The sequence below is a fragment of the Neofelis nebulosa genome, chromosome 7 (genome assembly GCF_028018385.1).
Source record: "Neofelis nebulosa isolate mNeoNeb1 chromosome 7, mNeoNeb1.pri, whole genome shotgun sequence".
NCBI classification, from domain to species: domain Eukaryota; kingdom Metazoa; phylum Chordata; class Mammalia; order Carnivora; family Felidae; genus Neofelis; species Neofelis nebulosa.
In genome coordinates, this window is record NC_080788.1 from 7137362 (window position 1) to 7161663 (window position 24302).

Sequence of the window (24302 nt, forward strand, 5' to 3'; positions counted from 1 at the left end):
TATGGAGGGGGGGGAGTGGGAGGGGCGGGCTTATGGAGAGAGGGGTGGAGGTGGGTGGGCATGGGGGGGCGCCCTCTGTGCTGGTTCTTTACCCCAGAGTACACAGGCAGCTTCCAAAATATATTTATATCACCCCCTGAACTCTTGCTGTGGCTCATCACTGCTCCGTCCACATGGGCTTTGGCCTGGGCTGCCCTCCCTGCTCCCCTCAGGCCTTCCAGACACCAGTATTCTTGTATCACCTGCTGGTTGTGGAGAACTTACGAGGAGAAGGGAGAGACTATTGGGGGTCGGGGGTCCCACGGAGTCCTCATGCCCGGGCCTCTTCTCCATTCTCCCCACCCCAGACCCAGACTCCTGCAGCCTTGGGGTCCACAGCTGCCGCCCAGTGAGGGGCCCAGGGGATGCCTGGCACACACACAGCCTGTCTCTGTGAATGCCTTTGCTCTCTTCCCATGCCAGTAGGAGAGGCTGAGGCTGTTGGTTTTCCCCTTCAGCATTTTCTCCGCTTCTAGAGTGATGGGCTGGAGAAACTGCTAGAAACTCCGCGAACCTGGGCTGCATTCAGAGCTTTGTGAGGCTCCAGCGGTGGGGTGCAGTGTGGGTAGAAGGGGCCAGGGCTCAGCCAAGTGGTCACGAGGCCTCCTGGCTGAGCACACTAGTTCCCGAGAGGCCACTGGCAGGGCTGTGGGGCTGCAGAAAGCTCCAGGGGTACCCGCTCTGCTCTCACCACCCCGCCCCCCAATGCAGGGGCAGTCAGGAAGCAGCCTTTGGGGGGGACAGTGCCGGCCACACCCTGGTGATCAGGGACAAGGGGGCTGGCAGGTAGAGGAGGGACCGAGTAGCTGGGAAAGGTATGTAAAACCACCCTAGTATTCTAGGCCTTGGAACACAAGGTGAATTTTCTGGAACAAACTTTGGGAGACTTGCTGTGATATACATACATTTCTAGGCAGCAGATCTGGCCACACGGCTGCCAAAGGGAGGGTGTGGCTTTGCTGGAACCTGGGGAGGAAAATTAGTCTGGAAGTGGCTCCTTCCAGAGAGCTACCCTTGCCAGAGATTTTTAGCCAGGCAGGAACAGACTAAAAGGCCCAGGCTGTGGTCTCTGAATGGGGACTGGGGCTCCCCGCCCCTGGGGGGGGTCTTTCAGCCGGGTCACTCCCTCCCGTCTCCGAGACCTCTTCTGTGGAGCTGCATGGATTGTATTTGGAGTCAGTCCTTCTGGCTGGTTGGCGGCATCTGGACTCCCTCGGGGGAGCCTTTCCTACGGACAACCCTGTTCCGGCCTCTCCTGGGGACTAGCAGCCAGTGGGAGGAGCTTCTTTCCAGTGCACCTGTGCTCTGGGATGCTTCCACCTCCCCAGTCAACTGGGCCATGAGCCTTGCTAGAAGTCGGGAGGCCCATAAAGGGAAATGGAGAGCTTCGCTCTTACAGGTCCACAACCCCCGTTCATGGGAAGGTTTGCTGTGGGCCAATCTCATCGGCTGACTGGCCATGGGGGCTGGTGAGCAGTCGTCACGAGGCCCCCACCTGGCCCAGGAGCCCCGAGGTCACTCTGGAGTAGCTGAAGCCACCCAGACCCTCATCTCTGCGACCTTGGAGGAGTTGGTCACGGCCTTCTAGAAGTCCCCCTCTGGAGAGCCTGGGGCCCTCACTCCTGCTCCCCCTGCCCTCGGCTCCTCTCGCCTGGGTAGTCTTTCCACTTCCGCAGACGTTCACCATCTCCTCCCCAGATTGTTTTATTCCTGACCACTGTCTGGGGGGCCAGCCCTGGCTGGCGTGTGAAACTTGCTGGAGCAAAACTGCCCTCCCTTGATGTCGCCCCTGTTCCTTCACCTGTGGCCATCAGCACCGGGATGCATTGGCCTGTCTCTCCCAGGAGTCTGGGATCCCTTGGTTTAAGCAGGGTGGAGTCCTGAGGAACGCAGGGCCTCTGGCTGGAAGATCTGAGTTCACATCTTGGCTCCAAGCAACCTGAGGCAACTTGTTGAGATCTCTGGGCCTCAGTTCCCTCATCTGTAAAACGGAGATAATAGGACCGCCTCCACGGCCTTGTGGAGACTAACGGAGAGAACGTACAGGTGCAAAGCCTGGTGTGTTGGAGGCCTCAAACACTTTGCTCACGCCATCATTAGAGAAGCTTGCAAGAGTTTCCTAACTGGTACTTGTGTTTTGTTTATCACCCCTCCAATCCATCTGCACAGTGGTCAGACAGACCTCTCCTCCTGGGGTAGGAACCTTCACTGGCTCCCGGAAGCCTGGCATTCACTTCGGATGTGGTGTGCCTTCTAGTTCGCTGCACCTTTTGGTGCTCTGATGTGCTTCTGGCTCTTGTGTAAGACACACACACGCTTGCTTGCATGAACGTAGGCTGTGGTGTTTCTGGACTCCCTGACCCCGTGGCCCTTCTTCCGGCTAGGGTTGAAGGATCTTTCGGCTTCTCTGCTGAGGGAAACTGTCCAGCCCAGGACTCCTGTCGGCCAGGGCGGAAACAAAACACTCTGTCCAAACAGTTCTGGGAGGTGATGCCCGATGGCTGATTAGACTGCTGGCAGGATTCTAAGGGAGGGCCCTACCCCCTGTTGGAGCACCAGTCAGAAGCCTCGTTGCCCCTGCTGGCTGCAGGGAGCACCCCTAACTGCCTTGCCTCCTTCCAAGACCACAGATTCAAGCCTCACCCACTATCAGCATCTTTGCTCCAGACACGGAGTTAGCGGTCTGGTGATTTCATGACGGCCAAAATCATGGGCAGGAGGGATGTCCTTGCCCTCTTGTCTTACAGGGGGGAAAGGTAGGCAGGCAGGACATTCCTTACCCTTTCCTCTCCCTAAGGTGGGCGGCAGCCATAGCCCCCCTGCAGAGAGCTGGGGAGGGGCTCCCCCTGTTCAGTCCCACTGTTTTTGGTAAACGGGAGTGATCTAATTAATGGGACCCTCCTCAGTTAATGCGCCTCTTCCATTTCCCACTTACCGTTTCTAAGATGTGACGGCAACTCGTGGACACTCAGTTTTGGAGGTGGTCCCCAGCCGAGGCTGGAGACAGCGCGCAAGTCGGCAACAACTCCTCCCTTTGGACCCAGCCCTTGGGAGGGAAAGGGGCGCCTGTTCCTTTAAGGGGCTGGCCAGGCGGGAGCGCGGGGATTTGTCCGCAGCCGCTTCCTTTCAAGCGCTTCGGGATCCCTGGGACCCGGACCGTCCGAGGCCGAGTGCTCCGGCCGTCGAGGAGCCGCCTGGGGACGGTGCGTAGCTCGGGGGAGCTCGGGCTCCTCGGGCCCCCGTGCGGGCCGGGTTCTCCCCTCGCCGCCCTGGGTCTCTCGCGGGGCCCCAGGCCTCTCGGGCAGGGTCGGGAAAGCGGGCAGGAGGAGTGCGCTGGGCACCGCGGGGCCGGGCGGAGCTGGGTTCTGATCGCCCCTGGGGCGCGCCGCGGGCGCGAGTGCGGGGAGAGGGGCGCAGATCCCCTGGGCTCACCACGAGGAAGCGAAACCCGAGGCCTCTGAGACCACCGCCCGGTCCAGCCCCTTTGCCACCGGGGCCCGCCGATCCCTGCCGGTCACGTCCGGTCTGGGTCCTGCAGCCTCCAGCACGGTGCACCGCGCGCCTGGCTCTGCCCCGCGGCACGTGTCGCGTGCTCCGGGGTTCCCTGGAGCTCGGGGGTGAGGTGGGGGGCTGGGGACGACCCGCGGGGCGGCGGGCGGGCGGACCTGCGCCTCTTGGCCTCTGCGTAGGGCAAGCGCAAAGATGCCCGTCGGGTTCAGGCCTCGGTTCACCGGGGTTTCTGCCTTAAGGCGGCGAGACCAGAGGCACAGAGAGAGGGCGGCGAGAAGGGAGATGGGTGGGAGATGGGATCCTTCGGGAAGGAATTTAGGTCTGGTGAGCGGCCAGGAAGGACCCAGTTGTGTCACCAACTCGCTGGGTGGCCTCAGCAGCCTGTGACCCGGCCTCGACCGCGGTGCCCAGCGCTGACCCCGGGGAGTGCTTCTGCTCGGAGCAGCAGGGGATGGTGACGGAGAGGCGCCCTGGCCCCTCTCTCGCCGCCCTGCATGAGCCAGCGGGGTGGGAATGCTGGTAGGAAACACCTCCGGCTTCCACTTTACGGGGCCCGCAGGTTTCAAAGGCGCCGGTCAGCCTTGTCTAAACGGGGCACCGAAGTCAAATTCCTCACGCGGAGCTGGGGCTTACGGAGTCCTGGAGGGCAATGCTGCCCCCTGCTGGAGTTTGGGGGACTCGGCTCGCCGTCGCGCGGTGAGAATAGTCTGAGGGGAGGCGTGTGGCCCATCTTCCTTCCAAGGTGGGGTTTAGCTTATTCTGGTGTGTGGAGGGGACCCGAGGCAAGTGGTGCTGGGAGAGGCAAAGGATGGGTGGCCCGGAGACTGGAATTTTCTCTAACTTCTGCCGGCGGAGTTACCAAAGATAAAGCCTTGGGTATTTCACTCATCTGTGTGCCCTTAGCCTCAGTTTCCCCAACTGTAAAGAGAAGGCAGTGGTGGCTGCTTTCTCTCCTAGGCAAGGAGAGGGGAGAAAGATCCACTGAAGTAACGTGAAAGTTCACCTTGTGCACTGTTAACCCTAGTAATAACAGCTAATATCTTTTGAGTGCTCACCCTCCTTAGTCTCTCCTTTTATCTTTTGATTGGAATTGTGATCCCCATTTTACAGATGGGGAAAGTGAAACTCAGTGAATTGCCCACTGATACACTTTTTTTGAAGATTAAAATTTTTTTTTAATGTTTATTCATTTTTGAGAGAGAGAGAGAGAGAGAGAGAGAGAGAGACAGACAGACACAGTGTGATCTGGGGGAGGGGCAGAGAGAGAGGGAGACACAGAATCCAAAGCAGCTCCAGGCTCTGAGCCATCAGCTTGGAGCCCGACGCGGGGCTCGAACTCACAAGCCATGAGATCATGACCTGAACCAAAGTCAAACGCTTCACTGACAGAGCCACCCAGGCGCCTCAAGATTTTATTTTTAAGAAATCTCTACACCCATCGTGGGGCTTGAACTCACCACTCTGAGATCAAGAGTTGTATGGTCGACTGACTGAGCCAACTGGGCGCCCCCACTGATACAGTGTTAGTATGTGGGTGGAACCAGGACCGAATTCAGGTGGCCAATCTGACTCTAGGACCCGAAATCTGCCCCTGTGTTCTTCTGCCAAGATGTATTAGCGGCTCTTTGTTGAACACCTGCCATATATTGTGACTGGACATAATTCATCTTATATAACCCTCACCACAGCCCTCGAGTGAGGGGCTAGTATTGATCCTTTGTTTTTACAGAGGAGGTCGTGGAGATGTAGAGAGCTTGAATAACTTGCTCAAGGTCCCTCAGCAGGGTGCGGGTGGGTCTTTGCCCAGGCAGAGCTCCAGCTGATTTGGGGAGCCCCCAGCTGCCAAGGTGACTGGGCTGGACTGGATCTTGGGCCTTCAAGCTGGTGGCACCTCTGTGGCGGTTCTGAGGGGCTGGGGACCAGGATAGGCAGGTTAGGGGAGCGGCGGCAGCCCATCGCTCCCCTGAGTGGGAGAGGTCAGAGACAGGCCTGGGGCCGGGCAACAGCTAAGCAGCATCTTCCACCCGTGGCCTGCAATCAGGACGCGGCTTTATGCTTTTGCCTAACATTCAGGGTGGCCACTGGGTTCAACCCTCGAGCTTCCCTGTTAGTCTTCTCTGGGGACGGGGAGACCTCAGTTCAGAGAAGGGAAGCTTCTGTTCAGAGAAATCGAATGGCTTCCCAGAGCGCCAGCGGGTGTCACCTGGGCATCTGTCAGCCTGGACACGTCAGATGTTTTGACAGGAGTGCAGCCCAGAGAGGGCTGGAAGAGGGGGGCCTGCTTCCATCGGGGTCACAGCTCTGGACACAGGGCTGATGTTCAGAACTCGTTTTTCTCGGTACCCTCTAGCAAAGAGAGGGGTTGACCAGATCACACCTCTCCACTTGCTGTAATTTGGTTTGGTTTTTTAAGTAGGCTCCACACCCAACATGGGCCTCGAACTCACAACCCTGAGATCGGGACTCACGGGCTTCACCGACTGAGCCAGCCAGGTGCCCCTGCTGTAGTGTTCCTAAACCAGAGAGTAGACAGGGGTGTGTCCAGAATGGAGGAGCGGGAAGTAATGAAGAGAACTGGGTAGGGCTGCTTTTAGCTGGAAAGGAGAAGCCAGGATGAGGCCATGCACTTGAGCTGAGGTAGGGAGATAGCCTGGATGGTGCTCTTAGAATCAGGTAAATCATGGGGCGCCTGGGTGGCGCAGTCGGTTGAGCGTCCGACTTCAGCCAGGTCACGATCTCGCAGTCCGTGAGTTCGAGCCCCGCGTCGGGCTCTGGGCTGATGGCTCGGAGCCTGGAGCCTGTTTCCGATTCTGTGTCTCCCTCTCTCTCTGCCCCTCCCCCGTTCATGCTCTGTCTCTCTCTGTCCCAAAAATAAATAAAAAACGTTGAAAAAAAATTAAAAAAAAAAAAAGAATCAGGTAAATCAGAGGCATAGCTGTCCTCCGCTGAAAACCCTTCCGTGTCCACAGTGGTCCGGTGACAGCTGCGTGAACATCATTTCCCACCACCCTCTCTCTTGCTCCTCGCTCCTCACTGGACTTCAGGCTATTCCTGCCAGAGGCCTTCGCATTTGCTGTTCCCTACCTTGGGATGCTTTTCCCTAGGATTTTCAAAGTTTACACCTTCAGCTGGTCCCCTTCTCAGGGAGGTGTCCTGACCCATCCTGTCTCCAGGCACACCACCCCCCTCTCCTGCTTCAGCCTCTTCTATCCACATGCACTGCTTTGACATCATGTGCGTCCCGCATCGTGCTGTTTCCCTTGCTGGAACGTCATCTCCAGGAAGATTTCGGATTTGTATCCTGCAGGCCGAGAGCTGTGCCTAGCACATGGTAGATGTGTGATAAATCCTCGCTGAGCGAATGAGGTCAGATTCCAGCTCCTTCGTCTATTACCCTGGGTAACTTTAGCCATGCACCTTAGCATTTCCAAGCCTCAGTTTGTACAGTGGGGACAAAAATTCTGACACTGAGACCCACAGGCAGGGACATCCGTGAAGATGCATTGACAAGTGGAAGGCAGTCCTTAAATGTGACAGACCGTGATGGGGTTGGCCTAAGGGTTCAGTAGAGTCCTGCCTCTACTGTCTTAGCCATGTGACCTTTAGAGAATTGCTTTGTGCCTCCGTTTACCTATGAATTAGGGAAAATAAAATTCTTGCTGGCTGGCGGGGGGTGGGGGTGTTCTTGGGAGGATCAAGGGAGCTGCTGGCCACGGAAGCCCTTTAATACCCAGGGAGTAAGTGCAGTTCTCAGGCTTGAGGTTGGGAATGTGTGTTGGGGTCTTTGGGGCTGGGAAGGGGTGCCTAGGAGCTCCCTGGAGGACACCACAAGGTGCTAGAAGTCTTTCCTGCTTCAGGGCGTGTTTCTGAGCCAGGAATTACCTCACTCACAGTTGGTAAGAACAACAAGGGACTGATGTCAGTAGTAACACCGAGTGGCATCGGTTCAATGGTGATTTTTCTCAACATGCTGATGTATTGGAGCGATCGGAACAGGATTTCTCACAAAGAGCAAGCTTTAGCAAGCGACGGATTCCTTGAGAATCACAGTCCTCAGGAAGTGCCTTTCTTAGTACATGTACAAAGGTCTCTCCCGGTCTAGGCTCCTGCCGTTCAGGGCCCAAAACTCAGGAACCCCACGGACTTGGATAATACAGCATCCCTTCTCCTCTCAAGACCCAAACTCTGCACCATGTCAACTCAAGGACGCAATAGATTTGGGGAGGGAGGGATGCCTGGATGGCCGCTTAACACAAAAGTTTTCTGATAAATGTAGGAATCACATGAAGAAATTGCAAAGACATATCCCCGGAGTTAAAAAGAAAAAAAAAAAAAAAATGAAGATGGCTTCACCCTGGGTCAGATTCTTAATTTCAGTGAATCTGGTTTCTACTGGAATCCAATACCCGAAAAGATCTACATCTCAAGGGAGGAAGCACTTGCCTCCGTGGGGGAGGCTTCAAGGGGCTGATTGACAGGGTGCCAATGTCAGAGGAGAATGAAAAGTCCTGGTGTTTTTTACTAGGACTGTTTCTGGTTTTGTTAACACTCTGGCTGCAAAGTTGCGTATGTTTTGAGCAATCTGCCCCAACCTTATGTTCCCCCCGATCTGGTTATTTTTTAATGCATTTAATGCAAAAATATGCATTTTTCTTCAAGCACACAAATATTACTTTGTAGCAGAAACACCTCCATTCGCTCATCCTGAAGCCCTTTCTCACTTGGGAGGCACCTGGGCCGGATGCGCTGCTGGGCATACGGCAGACAGCCTGGCCTGGCGAGCCCTCCGCTGGAGCCCCGCCCAGGGACAGGGTGGACCCTGGGACATCCAGCTCCTATCAACAGCCTCTCTGTCCTCATTCCACCTCCTTCTGGGTTCCAAACATGGGACCTCAAGGAAGGGAAAGGAAACTACCTCCTACCTCCTCCTGCCAGGCACTGAGCTGCGTGCTCTGCACACACTACCTCCCTGAATGTGACATGCTCCTTCCGTGCTTTGGAGCCGGAGGGGGTTCGAATCCCAGTTCTGCCACGTCCTAGCTGGACGACCTCGGGCAGATGATTTAATCTGTCTGTGCCTTGGTTTTCCCACCTGTAAAAATGAGGCTACTGAGAAGTTCCACCTCCAGGAGTTGTGAGGATTAAATGAGATAGTAAGTGCTCATTAAACTCAGCTGTTAACTTTATGCTGATGATAGCCCGAGTGAGGCTAAGCTGTGATCACAAAGAGACTCAAAATGTGGTGGCTTAATACTATAGGACGTTGTTTCTCTTAGTGCAGATGGGGGAGGTCCAGGGCTAGGGGCACAGTTCTATCATTCAGCCTGTGGTTTACATCTGAGACATGAGGTGGCCCCTTTGGGTGCCAGCACGTTGAGGGAAATACAGGAAGAAGTATCCCTAACTGTATTTTAAAAACTTTTTCTTCAAGGTTTAATTTGGGAAAGAAAGAGCACAAACAAGGGAGCAGCAGAGAGAGAGAGAGGGAGGCACAAAATCCGAAGCAGGCTCCAGGCTGTCAGCACAGAGCCTGACGAGGGCCTCGGACCCATGACCCATGAGATCACAGCCTGAGCCAAAGTTGGAAGCTTAACCTACTGAGCCACCCAGGCGCCCCTCCCTTTTTTTTTTTTTTTTTGTTTATTTTGAGAGAAAGAACCAGTGTGAGCCTGGGGCGGTGGGCAGAGAGGGGGGAGAGAGAATCCCAAGCAGGCGCCACACTGTCAGCACAGAGCCCGACATGGGGCTGGAACCCACAAACCGAGAGATCATGATCTGAGCCCTAATCAAGAGACGCTTAACCGACTGAGCCACCCAGGTGCCCCTTGTCCCTGTTTTAACACAAGGCCTGCCTGTGGCACGTTCATTTGGCTTGTTGCCGTTGGCCAGCTCTGGCTCTCCTAGCTGCAAAGTGAGGCTGGGAATACAGTTTTCAGCTGAGCACACACCTGTCTAGAGCTCTGTTACTGTAGGAGAAAAGCAGACCATATGGGGGAGAAATAGGCCAGGGAGTTTTCCAAACCTGGTTTCCCAAGTGAGGAAACCGGCCTGCAATCACACAGCTTGTCAGCAGTAGAGATACGACTTGAACCCAGATCTTCCTACCCCCAGACTTCCATATTAGGCTGCCTGATTGTGCTCGGGCTGCCCAGATCCAAGTCCCCGTGAGGCTTTATGGGGGTCACCTGGGGACTCTTGGAAGAGGCAAGACCTCGGGAGGGTGGGGTCTTACTGTAAAGCCCAGCACAGAGGGCAAGCCCGGGCCTCAGGCTCTCCGCAAAGGCGTCTAAGAGAGTAGATTCCACTTCTCACCTTCCTGCACATTTGCGCTCCCCCTGCCAAGAGTTCCTAACTGTTCTGGAAACAAGAAGGTTCCCTGCATAATCCGACCACCCTTACGGTTCCGTGCTCTCCTTTCCTTTTCTCTTCCCCTTCCCTCCCGTCCCCCCTCCTCCCATCTCTTTTGCTGTCCCCTCCCATTCTGGTTTCCATACAACACGCGCTCACAGGGGCCCAACCTTACAATCATAGCAGAGTGGCAATTCCCACATCTGCTTTGTCCATTTTAAATTACACCCTAAGTGTTTTTCCACGTGGCTGCATGATCAGCATGCTTCCCAGATGCCTGCTGCTGCCCTGTCCTTGCTGCCTCACGTTCCCCTTTCCACTCAGCCCCGGGAGGGGAGTTTGCGAGGTTCGTCTGATCCTGTGGCCCCTCTGCTTACAGCCTTCCTGGCACCCCAGGGGCTTTGGGGCAAAGGAGAGAGGGGAAAAAGCGGCTTGTTGGGCCCCAACGGCTCACGGCCTCTCCCCTAGATCAGTCAGGGTCTTGGCAGGAACAGAATTCACCCTAGGTGGTTCCACTAAAGAGACTCTAATAAGGACTGGCTAGCTTCTAGAGGGGGGTGGGGGCAACAGACAAGGAAGAAGACACAGACAAGCAATGACAGCCACTGCCCCCCAGGTCTTGGGGGGAAAGAGGGAGGAAGTAGGGTTAGAGGTCCTGTGAGAACAGGTGCTGGGGAGAGAAGCCTGCTGGAAGCCAGTCCTCCCCCCTACCAAGAGAAGCCACCACAGGGATCAGGGCAGAAAAGAGCATAGATAGCTTCCAGCACATTCCCAGCCCCCCCCCCCCCTTTCTCTCTGGCCTTTGGGCTTTTGTGTTTGCCCTGCCCTTGCTGGGCACACCCTAGTGTCCTTCCCGCCTGGCTAACCCCCACGTCTGCAGTCATAGTTTCTGCGCTCCTTCTCTGCGGCCCCACCGCTGGCCTCTGCTCCCCCCACACAGCCCACGCCTCTGCCCCGGCTCTGTACTGACTTCCTCCAAGGCTGCCGGTCTTTTAAACCTTTAGGCGCTCAGCAAATGGTGATGAGGGGCAGGTGAGTGAAGCGTTAGCCTTGGGTGCAGAAATAAATGCAGGGGAGGAGCGTGTGTGTGCGCATCAAAAAACCCTCAGTAATCAAGGTACAATATTTAAATGCAACATTAAAAAAAAAACAAAACAGCCACGGACTAGCTGCCTATTTTGTGTGTCCACCGAGGTCGGAATGGGGTTTAAAATTGGTTTTGACCTTGACTCGGGATCAGAAACAAATGGCACATTGTGACCTCCCCGCCCCCCGCCCCCCCAAAAGACATCTCTGGTCTGAAACCAAAGCTCGACGATGCAGGACTCCCTTCACTAAACACGAATGCACCCCGAGATTTTCCAGTCTAGTCTCTGAGAAATGCTGCTCACAGCTTTTCAAATTCAAACGTCCGGTTTGAAAAGTTGACACTGCCCTATTGCCCTGTGAAATCTTCTCCAGGACTTTTGCCTCCTCCGGGCTCCTCCCGAGACCTTGCTGGCTTCCTCCCTGCCTATCTTGCCCGTGGGGTGCGGTCCCCCGAGGGCAGGGACCTGGCCTTGCTCCAGCACATCTTCTAGACTCTGAGAACAGTGCCTGTGCTCGTGATGCTCCATAATTATCTGTTGAGCGAGCGAACGAGTGGGTGCTGGAACCCAGGGGACCCTGATCCCCCCTGCAGCAGGCTTCTCTAATGGGTTTTTCTCCTCTTCCCAGCCTGCCCCGGGCTCCAGCCTTGCCCCGGACACCCTGGCCCTGCGGCCGTGCGTGACGCCATGCGCCCTCTGCTCCTGCTGTACCTGCTGCCCTGTGTCTCTGGGCTGCCCTTCTACAACGGCTTCTACTACTCCAAGCCCAATGGCTGGAACCTGGGCAACGGCCACGGCGAAGGTGGGCGGCCTCCTGGATCTGGCTCTGGGCTCCACTGGGTGACCGAGACCTCTCCTGGCTCCTACTGTGATATGCAGGTTCTAGGCCGGGACAGGGGACAGGGCACGGAGCCAGCAGCCCCTTCCCTATCCGGGCCCTGCAGGGGACCAGGTGCATTTCTAAGATCACTGCAAGGGCTGGTTCAGTTACTCTGTTTGCTAGGCCCTCAGGCTTGAGCGCATTGGAGCCGAAAGCACTCGACAATCTCACCTGTGCGGGACACAGGTGCGCTTAAGAATGCTCCCGAGGTTGCCAGTTTTCCAAGATCCAAATTAAATGTGACACCCCTTGGAGTTCCTCAGTGGAAAGGGGGTTTGAGGTTAGACAGATGAGAGTTTGAATCTCAATTTTGCCACTTACTAGCTACGTGGCTTTGGGTAGGTGACTTTTAAAAATATTTTTTTTAAATGTTTATTTTTGAGAGAGGTGGGGAGGGGTAGAGAGAGAGGGAGATGCAGAATCCCAAGCAGGCTCCAGGCTCTGAGCTGTCAGCACAGAGCCCGACGCAGGGCTCAAACCCATGAACTGTGAGATCATGACCTGAGCCAAAGTCGGACGCTTAACCGACTGAGCCACCCAGGCGCCCCTGGGCAGGTGACTGTTTAGTTAGCATGTGTTGTGCACCTACTATGTGTCAGGCATGCTTCTAGCGCCTTCTATACATGGTCTCATAATCCTCACAAACACCTGACCTATAGGCAAGCTTAACAACCAGCATAATGAAGGCACCAACCGGGCCAAGCTGATGCCGGCTGCCCTTGCAGCCCCGAAAGCAGATCCTGTGGATTATTTCATTTCATAGATGAGCTAACTGACGCTCACAGAGTTGAGCCAGCTTCCCAGGGCATGCAGATCTTAAGAACCCATGCTGAGATTGGTTTGCGGAAAGCCAGAGGGGACGAACACTTCCCAGCCCCCTGGTCGTGAGCCTCCCTCAGGCTCTTGGGGAGAATCCGTTCCCTGGCCCTCCCGCTGTCTGGTGGCTGCTGATGGACCTTGACTTACAGCTGCGTCACCCCGTCCCTGCCTCCATGGTCGCTTCGCCTTCCCGTTCCATCCTCCCATCTCCTCGGCCTCCTTCTACACAGATACTTGTGGCTGCAGTCCTTAACTTAGTCCCACCTGTAGACTCCACTTTGCTGTAGAAGGTGACCCTCACAAGTTCCAGGAATCAGTGATGGATGGCTTGGGGCATCCATGACTTGACCTCCCACCCTCCTTTGCCTTAGAACTTATTTTTTGTACAAACGCTACTTTAAGGAGATTCAAGGAAACTTACAAACGGAAACTTTCTACCGGTGATCTCACCATTTCCCGTCAGTCTCTGAATACGTGTGAGCAAAATCACAAAGAGCTCCCCCCACCTGAGGGAACCCTTACTGCCATTTCAGATGTATCCCTCCAGCCTTTTACATAAGATTAAGAAAATTGTCTTCAACCTCCTGCTATACATGTGATTTGGGAATCTTGCCATCACTTCGTAGAATACAGCTCTTCCCCCCAAGGTCAGTGAGTGGATATCCAGCTGCCAGGCTATTTTACCTGGCTGTGTAGCGTTTCTTGTTTTTTGTGTGTGTGTTTGGTTCCTGGCCGTGTAGTGTTTAGTCGTACAGATGCATTATGATTCAGCCAAATGTTCTCATGGTCTTCGGGTTACAGCTTCAAACACAGCTCGACCAAAGAGCACTGGGGAACACAAAGGATGTAGCCACGGAATGAGAGTCCTGACTCAACGTCTGTTGGGCCCGTTCTGTGTGCCAGGTTTCCCACCTCACCTGATTTGGGCCTCACCGCGGCCCGCCGTTGGTACTGTTACTACCCCGTTCTACAAATAAGGAAAGTGTTTGCAGAGTCCGTGGACTTCTCTAGATCAGATTAGCTTTGTGGAAAGTTGGAGCCGAGATGCAAGGCTGGCTTAGCTGCCTCCGGGCCTGTGGTCTCAAACCTCCGTGCCCACTGCCTGTCCAGGGTTCTCCAACTTGAGTGACCGGCCAAGTCACTTGGAGAACTGTTAAAACACTGATCACTGGGCCTTCCCCGCCCCCGCCGGAGTTTTTGATTCAGGAGGTCTGGGCTGGGGCCCAGGAGTTTGCATTTCTAACAAGTTCCCAGGAATGTTGCTGCTGCTGGCTCGGGGACCCCCGCTTTGGGAACCACTGCACCAAAGCATCTGGCTTGTGTAGCCTGAGGTCCTCTGCAGGGAGCCTCTTATCTCCTGCTTGCCCCAAGCCTACCCCCCTCCCCCACCCTGTGTCCCTCCAGGGGTCTAAGTCCAGGCCCAAGATCAGGAGATAGGCCTCTGTACTGGGTCCCAAGTTAAAGATGAGCCAGCCTCAGCATAAACCTGGTTCTGGGGGTGGGGGGTGTTTGTTAGGCTCTGTGTTTATTGGTACCCGTGAGCCCTGAGTATTGTCTCCTGTAGAAGTCCTGGCCTCCTCTCACCTGTGTTTCTAGGTATTTGGGGAAGAATCATGGATGACAGGTGGACAGACAGCGAAGGACAAGCTGTGCTCTTCCGTGGTCAGCGTGGTAGGGAAGGACACTCAGGGCGGTCTGAGTCCCAACCAGCCACCTGATATGGGGTGCTCTTATCACCTAACTACATCAGCTAGCTTCTTATGCACAAACTTAATGGCTTAAGACAACAGCTGTGGTTTTTCTGTTTTGCTTTGTTGCTTATTCCACGGGTCAGCATTTTGGGCTGGCCGCCATTTCCTCACAGACTGTGCCTGCAGTCGGGGGACAGGTCGTCTGGGGGCTGCGTGGCCTAGGACGGCCTCAGCTGGCAGGGCTCGTCTCTGCCCCACGTGGGCCTCTCCTTCTCCAGCAGGTGAGCCCAGGCTCGTTCTCATGGAGGCTGGCAAGGTTCCGAGAAGGAGCCGAAGCAGCGGGGCCTCCTGGAGCCCAGGCTCAGGACAGTCACCTCTGCCAAGTTCATTTGGTCAAAGCGAGTGGCAAGGCCAGCACGGATTCGAGGGGAAGGGGACACAGAGTCCCCTCTTGACAGGAGATGCAGAGTCCCATTGCAGAACGCGTGGACGCAGGGACGGGTGTGGTGTTAGGGCAGTTCTTGCAACGTGTTTATTCCCGGGCCTGGCGGGAGCTGGGGATGAGCTGGGGGTGGCCGCTGCAGGGGTACACGTGTGCCCCACGGGTCCCCATCTGCACCCCACTTCTCCCGCAGGCGTCTTCAACGGGGTGAGGCTGGTGGTAAAGACGCCCGAGGAGACCCTGTTCTCCTACCGAGGGGCCAATGTGACCCTGCCGTGCCACTACCACTACGAGCCGGCCCTGCTGTCCCCGAGGCCCGTGCGCATCAAGTGGTGGAAACTGTCAGAGAACGGGGCCCCGGAGCAGGATGTGCTGGTGGCCATCGGGCTGAGGCACCGCTCCTTCGGAGACTACCGAGGCCGGGTGTGTCTGCGGCAGGACAGGGAGCGCGAAGTGTCGCTGCAGATCGGGGACTTGCGGCCGGAGGACTACGGGCGTTACCGCTGTGAGGTCATTGACGGGCTGGAGGACGAGAGCGGCCTGGTGGAGCTGGAGCTGCGGGGTGAGGCCTTGAGAAACCGTCTAGAACTCTGTGCGTTAGACAAGCATGCAGTCCTCAGGACCACCCCTGCTGTCATCATCAGCCTGGTTTTATAGATGAGGAAACAGGCACAGGGGCGTCAAGTAACTTCCCTAAGGTCACACAGCTCATGGATGGCAGCGTAGGATGTCGACCCCAGGCAGTCGGGCCCCAGAACCCTCTACTCCCTCTGGCTCACACGCTCTTTAGAGGAACTGGCCCCACAGCCAGTTAGAGACGGAGCTGAGACGCTCCCAAAACCAAAGAGGCTGCCCAGTGCGAGTGACAGGAGCAGTGGGGACTGAACCCTCCACTCAGTGGCTGAACCCTCATCCCATCCCAAAGGAGTGCCCCACTCAGGTCCGGAAGCAGAGTCCGTGCAGCCAGGGTTTCTGATTTGACAAGAGAAGTGTATATTTTTACGTGAAATCTCTGGATTTTTATGTAAGGCTCTTCTAAAAAACGAAAACCCCAAACCAAAAGAACCCAACAGTCACAAACCAGGGCTGTCCAAACCAGCCAGGCCCTGTGTGCGCGCTCCAGTGGACAGTCCCGTCTCTGCCCCTAGGACGGGGCTGTGCGTCCTCAGACCTCTCCTACCTGTTAGGGAGACGGCTGGGACGGACGGAGAACCGTGTTCAGGCCCCACATCCACCCCCTCCCAGCCTGGCGTCCTGGGTAGATGCCTCATCCCCTTGGAGCTCCCGTCCCCTCCCGCGTGAGATGAGGGATGGGGGTAGCGCCTCCTGTACCTCCTTCTGAGGAATTGAATAAAATGCAAGTCAAGGGCTATTACCACCAGCACCCGCCTCCCTAGCCCACCTGGCGGCCAGAGGGGTCACATTCTTCATCCCCGGTGGGGATGGGAGGATGCCAGCACCGGCAGGTGAGAGCCCTCGGCCAGGTCACAGACTGCTCGCCGTGTCCTCCCACGGTGGAAGGGGTGAGGGGGCATCATCTCATTCACGAGGGTGCCACCCTCATGACCTAAATGCCTCCTGAGGGTGGCCTCCTGATCCCATCACATCAGGCCTCAGGATTTCAACATATGATCTGGGCGGAGACGGGGGGTGGGGGTGGGGGACACAATGGAGACCACAGCTCTGGGGTTCCTGCGACAGCCCTGTGAATTAGGTGGCATTCCCACTCTATACGTGGGGACATTAACTGGCTGATCCATTCATGAGCTTAACCAGCTACTACGTGTTTTCAGAGTGCCGGGGGCAGGGACCGGGGTCTCCAGCCGGCTGGGCCCCTGCCCACCCGTTCCAGCCCCTCTGTCCTCCCTCCCCAGGTGTGGTCTTTCCCTACCAGCACCCCCAGGGCCGCTACCTGCTCAACTTCCGCGAGGCCCAGCGGGCGTGTGAGGAGCAGGACGCGGTGGTGGCCTCCTTCGAGCAGTTATTCCGGGCCTGGGAGGAGGGCCTGGACTGGTGTAACGCGGGCTGGCTGCAGGACGCCTCGGTGCAGTACCCCGTCACGCTGGCCCGGCAGCCCTGCGGTGGCCTGGGCCTGGCGCCCGGGGTGCGCAGCTACGGCCCGCGTCACCGCCGCCTGCACCGCTATGACGTGTTCTGCTTCTCCGCTGCCCTCAAGGGTGAGTGCCGTGGCCAGGCACAGGCCAGGGGTGGGAGGGCGGCATCTGGGGGAACGTTAGGACCTCGCTGCCTGCTCCGCCCGCACCTTCGCCTGGAGGTCTGGAGCACCTGCCCACACTGAAGCCACGTCTGGTTGAGTGTTTGAGTGCCTTGCTGCTGTTTCACACCAATCGCTGGTTTCCTCGTTCATCAGACGCGGTTTGAGAGCCTACTGCGTGCTAGGGCCCAGCCTAGGCTCTGGGCATCATAGACAAATACAGCATCGTCTGTCCCACAAGGAGGATCATTTCATGGGAAGATAAAAACAGACATGGATTCACGGTCACTCAGAAGAGTGTCCGGGCACGTAGTAGGTGCTCGGTAAATGACCGAGTGGGCGAGAGACTCCGATTGGTCCAGCCTAGGTAGGGTGCCCAGACACGCCTGGAGGGACTGGAGGGACCCCAGCCCCACGGCAGATGGGATGGGACTCTCAGAGAAGGGGTCAGAACCGGGAAGGTATCCCCTGAATATCCATGGCACGGCCCCCTGGGCTCCTAATTGCTAGGCCTTTGGAGACTGGCATTTCTGCAGCTCCCCGCCTCCCCCCGTCCTCCCTGGCTGCCCCCTGCGCTGCCCCACCCTCACACCCCACTTTCCCACAGGGCAGGTGTACTACCTGGACCACCCTGAGAAGCTGACGCTGGCCGAGGCCAGGGAGGCCTGCCAGGAAGATGGCGCCCGGATTGCCAAGGTGGGCCAGCTCTTTGCCGCCTGGAAGTTCCGTGGCCTGGACCGCTGTGATGCCGGCTGGCTGGCAGATGGCAGCGCCCGCTACCCTGTGGTTCACCCGCGTCCCAACTGCGGGCCCCTGGAGCCTGGCGTCCGAAGCTTCGGCTTCCCAGACCCGCGCAGCCGCAGGTACGGCGTCTACTGCTATCGCCCACGCTAGTCCCCGCGCACCTGCTATCCGCACGGCCCCGCACCCTCCCCTCTCAGGCTCTATTTATTGAGTGGTTCCTTGTTCCTTGCAGGTTGGGGCCATTTTTGTATTGCTTTTATACTTCTCAAATTAAAAACAAATTTTGAAATTGCTGAGTTTTTGTTTGTTTGTGTTTTGGTAAATCCAAGATTCCAAATCCTCCCGTTGCTCTGGCGGAGACCTCAAGGCTCTCCCCTCTCCCCAGGAATCCCTCTGCCCCTCTCCTCCAGGACACTGGAGGTTCATGGGCTCACGAGGGCTCTCTGCCATCACTGAATGTAGCCCCTGTCCCTGCCCTAGGGAGGCCGGGACCCAGAGGGGGCAATGACCCCGTGGTGGCTGCGGCTCACCTCCCCCTCAGCCTGGGGGCGGGGTGGGGCAGGGCAGGGCGTGGGGGGGGGTGGGGGCTGGGCACTGGGCCTTGTGGTCTCCTGCCTGCTCCCACTTGTCGGTGGAGCTGCCGGCTCAGGTCAGCACCCCTGAGGAGGACACGGATCCCTCGGCTTCTGTGTGGAGTCCCAGGAAAGGGAGCGGTTTCCCTCCCCAGTGTTACCTTCTCTCTTCGTTCCAAAGAGCCTGCATCCTGTTCTCACTTTTCCCCGTTTGGGGAGCGGCCCTCACGTGTGTGGACTTTCTTGGGATGATGAATGGTGCTGAGACGCGGCCCCTCCCCGTGTCTGGCTCTCGGCCTCATTCAGCCTGGAGGAGGCTCGTTCTGGCTCACTGGCCCCGTAGCACAACCTGTGTGGGTGCTGGCCCTGCGGCTGGAGGCCCCGGTCGGCTTTGCCGCCACCTCTACTCCCAGACCGTGTGTCTGGACCCAGAAGAGAGGGAGGTGCCTCTCAGGGGACAGAGGAGGCTGTGCCCCACCCCGAGGACCTCAGAGACCAGCCCCCTCTGTGTCTCACCTTCTGCTCCCCCTCCCCCAGCCTCGGGAAGCCAGACCCGCTGCCCCTGTTCGGGCACACCCCGGGCACTCTCAGTAAGTTATACAGCCTGTTCTTCACGTAGGCCCTTGCTTCTCAAAGTGTGGCCAGGCAGCATCCCTGGGAAATTACTAGAAATGCAAATTTCTCGGCCCCAGACCAGCTGAGTCACAAACCCTCTTGATTCTGATGCAGTCCCCACCCAAGGTCTGTTGGGGGAATCTGTAAGCGATTGAAATCGTTTTCATTGAGGGGTGCCTGGGTGGCTCAGTCGGTTAAGCGGCCGACTTTGGCTCAGGTCATGATCTCACAGTCCGTGGGTTCGAGCCCACCACTATGTCTGTGGTTTTCAAATTTGAGCCTGCATAGATTCTGTGTCACCCTCTCTCTGACCCTCCCCTGTTCATGCTCTGTCTCTCCCGGTCTCAAAAATAAATAAAACGTTAAAAAAATAAAAAAAAAGAAATTGTTTTCGTTGATATCCTACAGCCTACTTAAGGGCAGGATGCCCAAACCTTTTTGCCAGTGGCCAGCTAACTAGCTAACCACAACTACGTGTAGGCAAAGATTCACCGTTTCCAGGCTGTCGTCAACTGTTTTCGTTCCCTCTTATAAATCCTGATTTTGCCTCTGCTCTTGACTTACTCTACCCACCAACTCCTGTGTGAGCAGTGTGCCATCAAAGAACCAAACTATGCAAAGTGACCAGATGTCTCATTAGCTCAAGTGAGTTAATGGTCATGGTCCTTTGACCACGTGCCAGCTTGCAAATCCACACACAGCACCCGTTGGCTTTCTCACACACACACTGTCCACCAAACGTACAGGCACCCTCACAGAAATAAAGCACAACAGGTGTGACTATTCCAGGCCTTCTGAACAGACAAGATTCACCCAACTCGGGATCAGTTGCTCAAAACGTGTCCCAACTGCCTCCGTTCCTTAAGAGCCCCTTCAGTGGTCCTCAGACCCTGGTTGCCTTCTCTTTAAAAAAAAGAAGGGAAAAGAAAAGAAATAGATCTCTTCCAATGTCTTTATTATTATAATTATCATAATCTCGTTTTCAAAAATATAAATAGGTGCACGGAACTCTGGTGCCTGCACAGTCCCGGGGGGTGGGGGAGGGGGGAGAGGGGGTGGGGGGCACTCCCCCTGGGAAGGAAGTGCCCCCCCCACCCAGCCCTGCCGAGATCGACACCTGCTCTGGTGGCAGACCCGGGTGGGAGGACGCTGGAAGAGGGACCCTGGGAGGGAACCTGGCCCCCACGCAGCGGAAGATCCCTCCATGGCTCTCTCCTGCCCCCTCACCCTCGGCGGAACCCGCCCCCTCTCTCCCAGGCTTCTCCCTCCTGGATTCAGATGGTGCGGCCCTCCTGGGTCCTCATCCAATACATTCAGCTGCGGTTTGGGCTCCAGTTCTTCGTGCCCCTCCCTCCCTCCCTCCCTCCTCCCTAGCTCTCCCTGGAGGTGAAGGAACCAACGACTGCACTGCGCTTGGATAAAGTCAGGAAACGAAAAATAATCTTCTTTATTTAACTTAACCCCTCCCCTTCTCCCCCTGTCCCTGCGCTGGTCCCTGGAAAGGCACAACGGGAGATTGAAGAAATGTCTCTAAACTCAGTCCACGGGTTACAATACGTTTGCTTGGCTTTGGCACTGGGGGGGAAATCAGATGCAGTTCTGGCGATTTGGGAGGGGGCGGGGGGCTGGGTGGGTGCATACACAATGTGGGATTTGTTTTTTTCCTCCTTTAATGGAATTCCTTATATGACAGAAAGCGACAAGAAGAGGACCCCATCCGTGTGGGATGTCAGCCTGGCGAGGCTCCTGGGCTCAGCATCCTGGGCGCGTCCGGGATGCTTTCAGTGGGCAGTGCTGGGGCGGCTCCTCCGGGCGGGCCGTGAGCTCCGCTTCTGTAGTCTGCGCTTGTACGTGGAGGCTGCAGTGAAAGGGAGACGGGAGCATCTTGACCGCTTGGAAGGGAGCTGGGCCGGCCTCACCCCTCCCCGCTCGCCCCTTCTCTGTTGCCTCCCCTCCCCGCAGAAAGCATGGGCTCGAGGAGGCAACCTGACCTCCCCACTCTCTGGTTTTGATTTTTCTTGGCACCAACTTGGGCTAAAGGGGCTTTGAGGTGCTGTCAGAAGGGAAATCGGGCCACCTGCGCTTTCCTTCATCCTCGCCCGAAAGCGAGCCCTCCCTGACGGCAGGGGTGGGGGGAGTGGGATTGAGCCCAGGGATGGTGCAGACAGCTGGTGTTCAGGATCCCCAGGCGAGGGCCAGCTGCTGCTGTGCTGCCGGAACAGGAAGGAGGACAGGGGGGCAGGATCTAACGCTGTGCCCGGCAAGGGTGGAGAGGGGTGGTGCTCACGGTCTGTGCAGGTGATCCGAGGCTGCTCCCAGTGCCCGCTGGGCTGGCACCGGATGGTGGGCACATGGCGCTGGACAAAGCCCTCAGTGCACTGGTACCGAACCAGGGAGTTGATCTCGTATCGGTCCTTCTTCTGCCCGAAGGTCCTGGCGTGCTCCACCACCGGGGGGTCTCCACAGGCCACTGAGGGGCAAACACCCTTGAGAAAGAGCTCTCGGAGGGACTCAGGCCAGTGATGAGCCCGCATGGTCCCCTGTGGCTGCGATGAGACAGCCCAGAGCCCAAGGAAGGGGCACTGAACCTGGACACCCAGCCACCAGCCCTGGTGGCTGGCAAAGGGGCATTTTCACGCCGTGCCGAGAATCTGGAAACCACTGGTTATAATGTCTGGGGTTCTCAGTGATTTAGACCAGCAGGGTGGGAATAGAAGGAGGGTCTTGAGGGGGCGAGGAAAAGACAACAGGGACGGCGGAGAAAGGTGGGGACGGCGGGGAAAGCCAGGCAGATCTTCTGCGACTTCTTGACGAAAACGGCCGGTATAGGAGGGCACCTGGGTGGCTCAGGTTGTGATCTCACGGTTCGTGAGTTCGAGCCCCGCATCAGGGTCTCTGGTGTCAGCACAGAGCCCGCTTCAGAACCTCTGTCTCCCTCTCTCTCACTCAAAAATAAATAAACATTAAAAAGAAAGAAAGAAAACAGCCAGTATAGGGAAGAGGGACGGGAAGGAGGGGCATGTTCTACCAGCACCTCTAATATCCCCAGACTCTGAGCTGAGGACGGGGGCCTGACAACCAAAGAGAATGGGGCTCCCCACCCACGTGCCACCGTGGGTGACTTCTGTGCTGGTGCCCAGGGGACTGCGTGTGTGTGTGTGTGTGTGTGTGTGTGTGTAGGGGCTGGTCTGTCCTCTAGCCTGTGACCATCATCTGTCCCTGTCAACGGTCCCTAGGAGTGGACCTGCTCTTGTCTTTGGCCCTGAGACACTAGACCCCCCAGGTCGGTGGTGAAGGGCCATCAGCAGCCAGGAGACAGGGGGACTCCCCCCAGGTCCCATGGCAGTAGCCGAAAGTCTTGACTCCAACCAGGCCGGACCCCTCCCAGGAGGCTGCTCACCTGTGCCCTTTTTACACGTGAAGGGCAGGTAGTAATTGCAGGGAACGTCATTCCACTCTCCCTTCTCGTGCCAGATCATCACCACGCAGTCTTCTCCGCTGACGAAGAAGTTGTCCGGCTGGTTGGGGCGCCAGTTCTCAAATTGCTGCAGGGGGTGGGGTGGAGGGGGGCAGGGGTGAGGCTAAGGCAGGAGCTTGACACCACCTTCTTCCTCAGTCCCTCACCATGAGCCCGTGCCGCTCCCCCTCTGGCAGGGGCTGGTTTCACTGCTGCCTCGCTTAGGTAGGATTGGGCGGTAGAGACATGGCTCTGTGGCCATTCACCTCTTCCAGGGAGGCTTCCCTGATGTCCTCGGCTGACCTGCAGCGCTGACTACGTGTACTGTCTACTTGGCATCTATATTGCTTTCCGTCTGCCTTGGCATCTATATTGCTTTCCGTCTGCCTGCCTCCTCAGGCAGACTCGAGTCCTCTGCGGGCAAGGGAGCCCTCTAAAGCTTCCACGTGGCCCTTCTGGTGGCGTGCCTTCATTCCATCATTGCCCTCCTCGTCCCCCTCTTCCCAGGCCGGTGTTCACTCGACTTGCCCGGCCCTGGGCCGGTCTCCAGAGGCAGAGATGAACCACACACGGTCCCTGCCCCCAGGGCTCCCAGCCCAGCAGCTGCTCAGTGAGTGTATGTGCTCTGACCATGTCCCTCTCTGGGGGTCTCTGCTCCCTCCCCTCCTCTGGGCCACCAACTCTTCCTGGGGCTCACCAAGGAGTGTCCGTCTGACCAGCGGAAGTCCCCTTCGATGGTCCTGTCGTTCAGGCCGATCCACTGGTAGTCTTGGGCGTTGTCTAGAGAGAAGTGTGGGTGTTGGGCACGGCGCTGGACACCCTGAGGGTGTCTGGGAAACCGAGGCAGAGAGGATGGAGGGGTGGCAGGGGGTAGGCAGGCTCCTGGGGGCACGTCACCTACTTCTAAGGCCCTGACAAGGCTCTCCGCACATGCATGTCCGGAGTGCACTTCGGCCACCACCCAAGCTGGTGAAGACTGGTGACAGCCACGGGCTTAGTCTGGCACTGACCGTGGCACGTGGTGGGCTTCGGGTGCGGCCCTGGTTTCGGAAACACCCTTCCGCCCCTCCCTGCACCGCCGCCCCCGCCTCCCACCCCTGCGGCCTCTCTGGGTCAAAGTCTGCTGACGTCTGGCCGGTGAGGCCCCGCCGCACTCACTGTTGACAAACTCCTGCTCCTCCGGGGTGACAATGCTGCTCAGGTGTGACTGCTGTGCCCGACACCGGCTCTCTGCATCCACCCAGCTCTCGCGGTCGGGGAAGTAGCGGTAACAGTGGCCCTGGAACTTGGTCCAGCCCTCCTCACACAGCTCTTGGTCTGCAACACAGGTCGGGGGCTTGAAGAGAGAGGCCCCGGGGCCGACTGGGCGTGCCCAGTGCCGCCAGTCTTTCGCCAGATTCCTACATCCACCCGGCCTTCAGTGTCTGTCCTTGAAGGGAGAGGCCCATACGGATGAGGTTGAAGTTGGAAGCCAGGAAGGCCTGGCCCGGGAGCCCCAGAGCCTCTGGGCACATCTCCACTCTTTCTCTCCCTGACGTCGCCCTCCGCCCCCACCCCACCCCAGAGCTTTTCTGCTCTGCAGGGCTGGAGAAAAGAGGTGGCGAGGTGGGAGGTGTTGAGGTTGAGGCCCAACATGGGTCAGAGGCTCCCAGAAGCCGCGGGGAGGGGAAGCAGGGAGCTATAGGGAGTGTGTGAGGGAGGCAGGGAGCTGCAGGCAGCGCCGGGGGCATGAAATAGCACCTCGGGTGGGGACAGAGGGACAGAAGTAAGTCTGCTTTGGGTTTAAAGATGACTCAAAGCTCTAAGTCTGTCTATCTGAGCTGCACCCAGGATATCTGCCTCTTTCTCAGAGGAGGAGGTAGCCAACCCGGGGTCCGTGACC

The 24302-nt window shown here is 57.3% G+C and overlaps 2 protein-coding genes across 9 annotated transcripts in view; one reads left to right on the forward strand and one right to left on the reverse strand.

Moving 5' to 3' along the window:
- Positions 1 to 9: 9 nt before the first annotated feature.
- HAPLN3 (hyaluronan and proteoglycan link protein 3) lies at positions 10 to 18069 on the forward strand. 2 transcript variants are annotated; one of them, XM_058736627.1, is made up of 5 exons: positions 10 to 3242; positions 11614 to 11787; positions 15011 to 15379; positions 16692 to 16994; positions 17640 to 18069. In XM_058736627.1, exons 2-5 carry the CDS (start codon positions 11673 to 11675, stop codon positions 17924 to 17926), a joined length of 1074 nt encoding a protein of 357 aa, XP_058592610.1. In that variant the 5' UTR covers positions 10 to 3242; positions 11614 to 11672; the 3' UTR covers positions 17927 to 18069. The 2 variants fall into 2 exon arrangements, with proteins under 2 accessions (XP_058592610.1, XP_058592609.1); XM_058736626.1 differs by lacking the exons at positions 10 to 3242; positions 11614 to 11787 and having other exon boundaries at positions 13338 to 15379.
- Positions 18070 to 20381: 2312 nt separating this feature from the next.
- Positions 20382 to 24302, reverse strand: part of ACAN (aggrecan) — a 67340-nt gene continuing 63419 nt past the window's right edge. For all 7 annotated transcript variants that reach the window (XM_058736621.1, XM_058736619.1, XM_058736618.1 and 4 more), the window contains 5 exons: positions 23579 to 23737; positions 23118 to 23200; positions 22364 to 22508; positions 21251 to 21433; positions 20382 to 20821 (listed from right to left, as the gene is read on the reverse strand). In XM_058736621.1, coding sequence (XP_058592604.1) covers positions 20745 to 20821; positions 21251 to 21433; positions 22364 to 22508; positions 23118 to 23200; positions 23579 to 23737 — 647 coding nt within the window. In that variant the 3' untranslated portion in view covers positions 20382 to 20744. The remainder of the gene's footprint in view (positions 20822 to 21250; positions 21434 to 22363; positions 22509 to 23117; positions 23201 to 23578; positions 23738 to 24302) is intronic.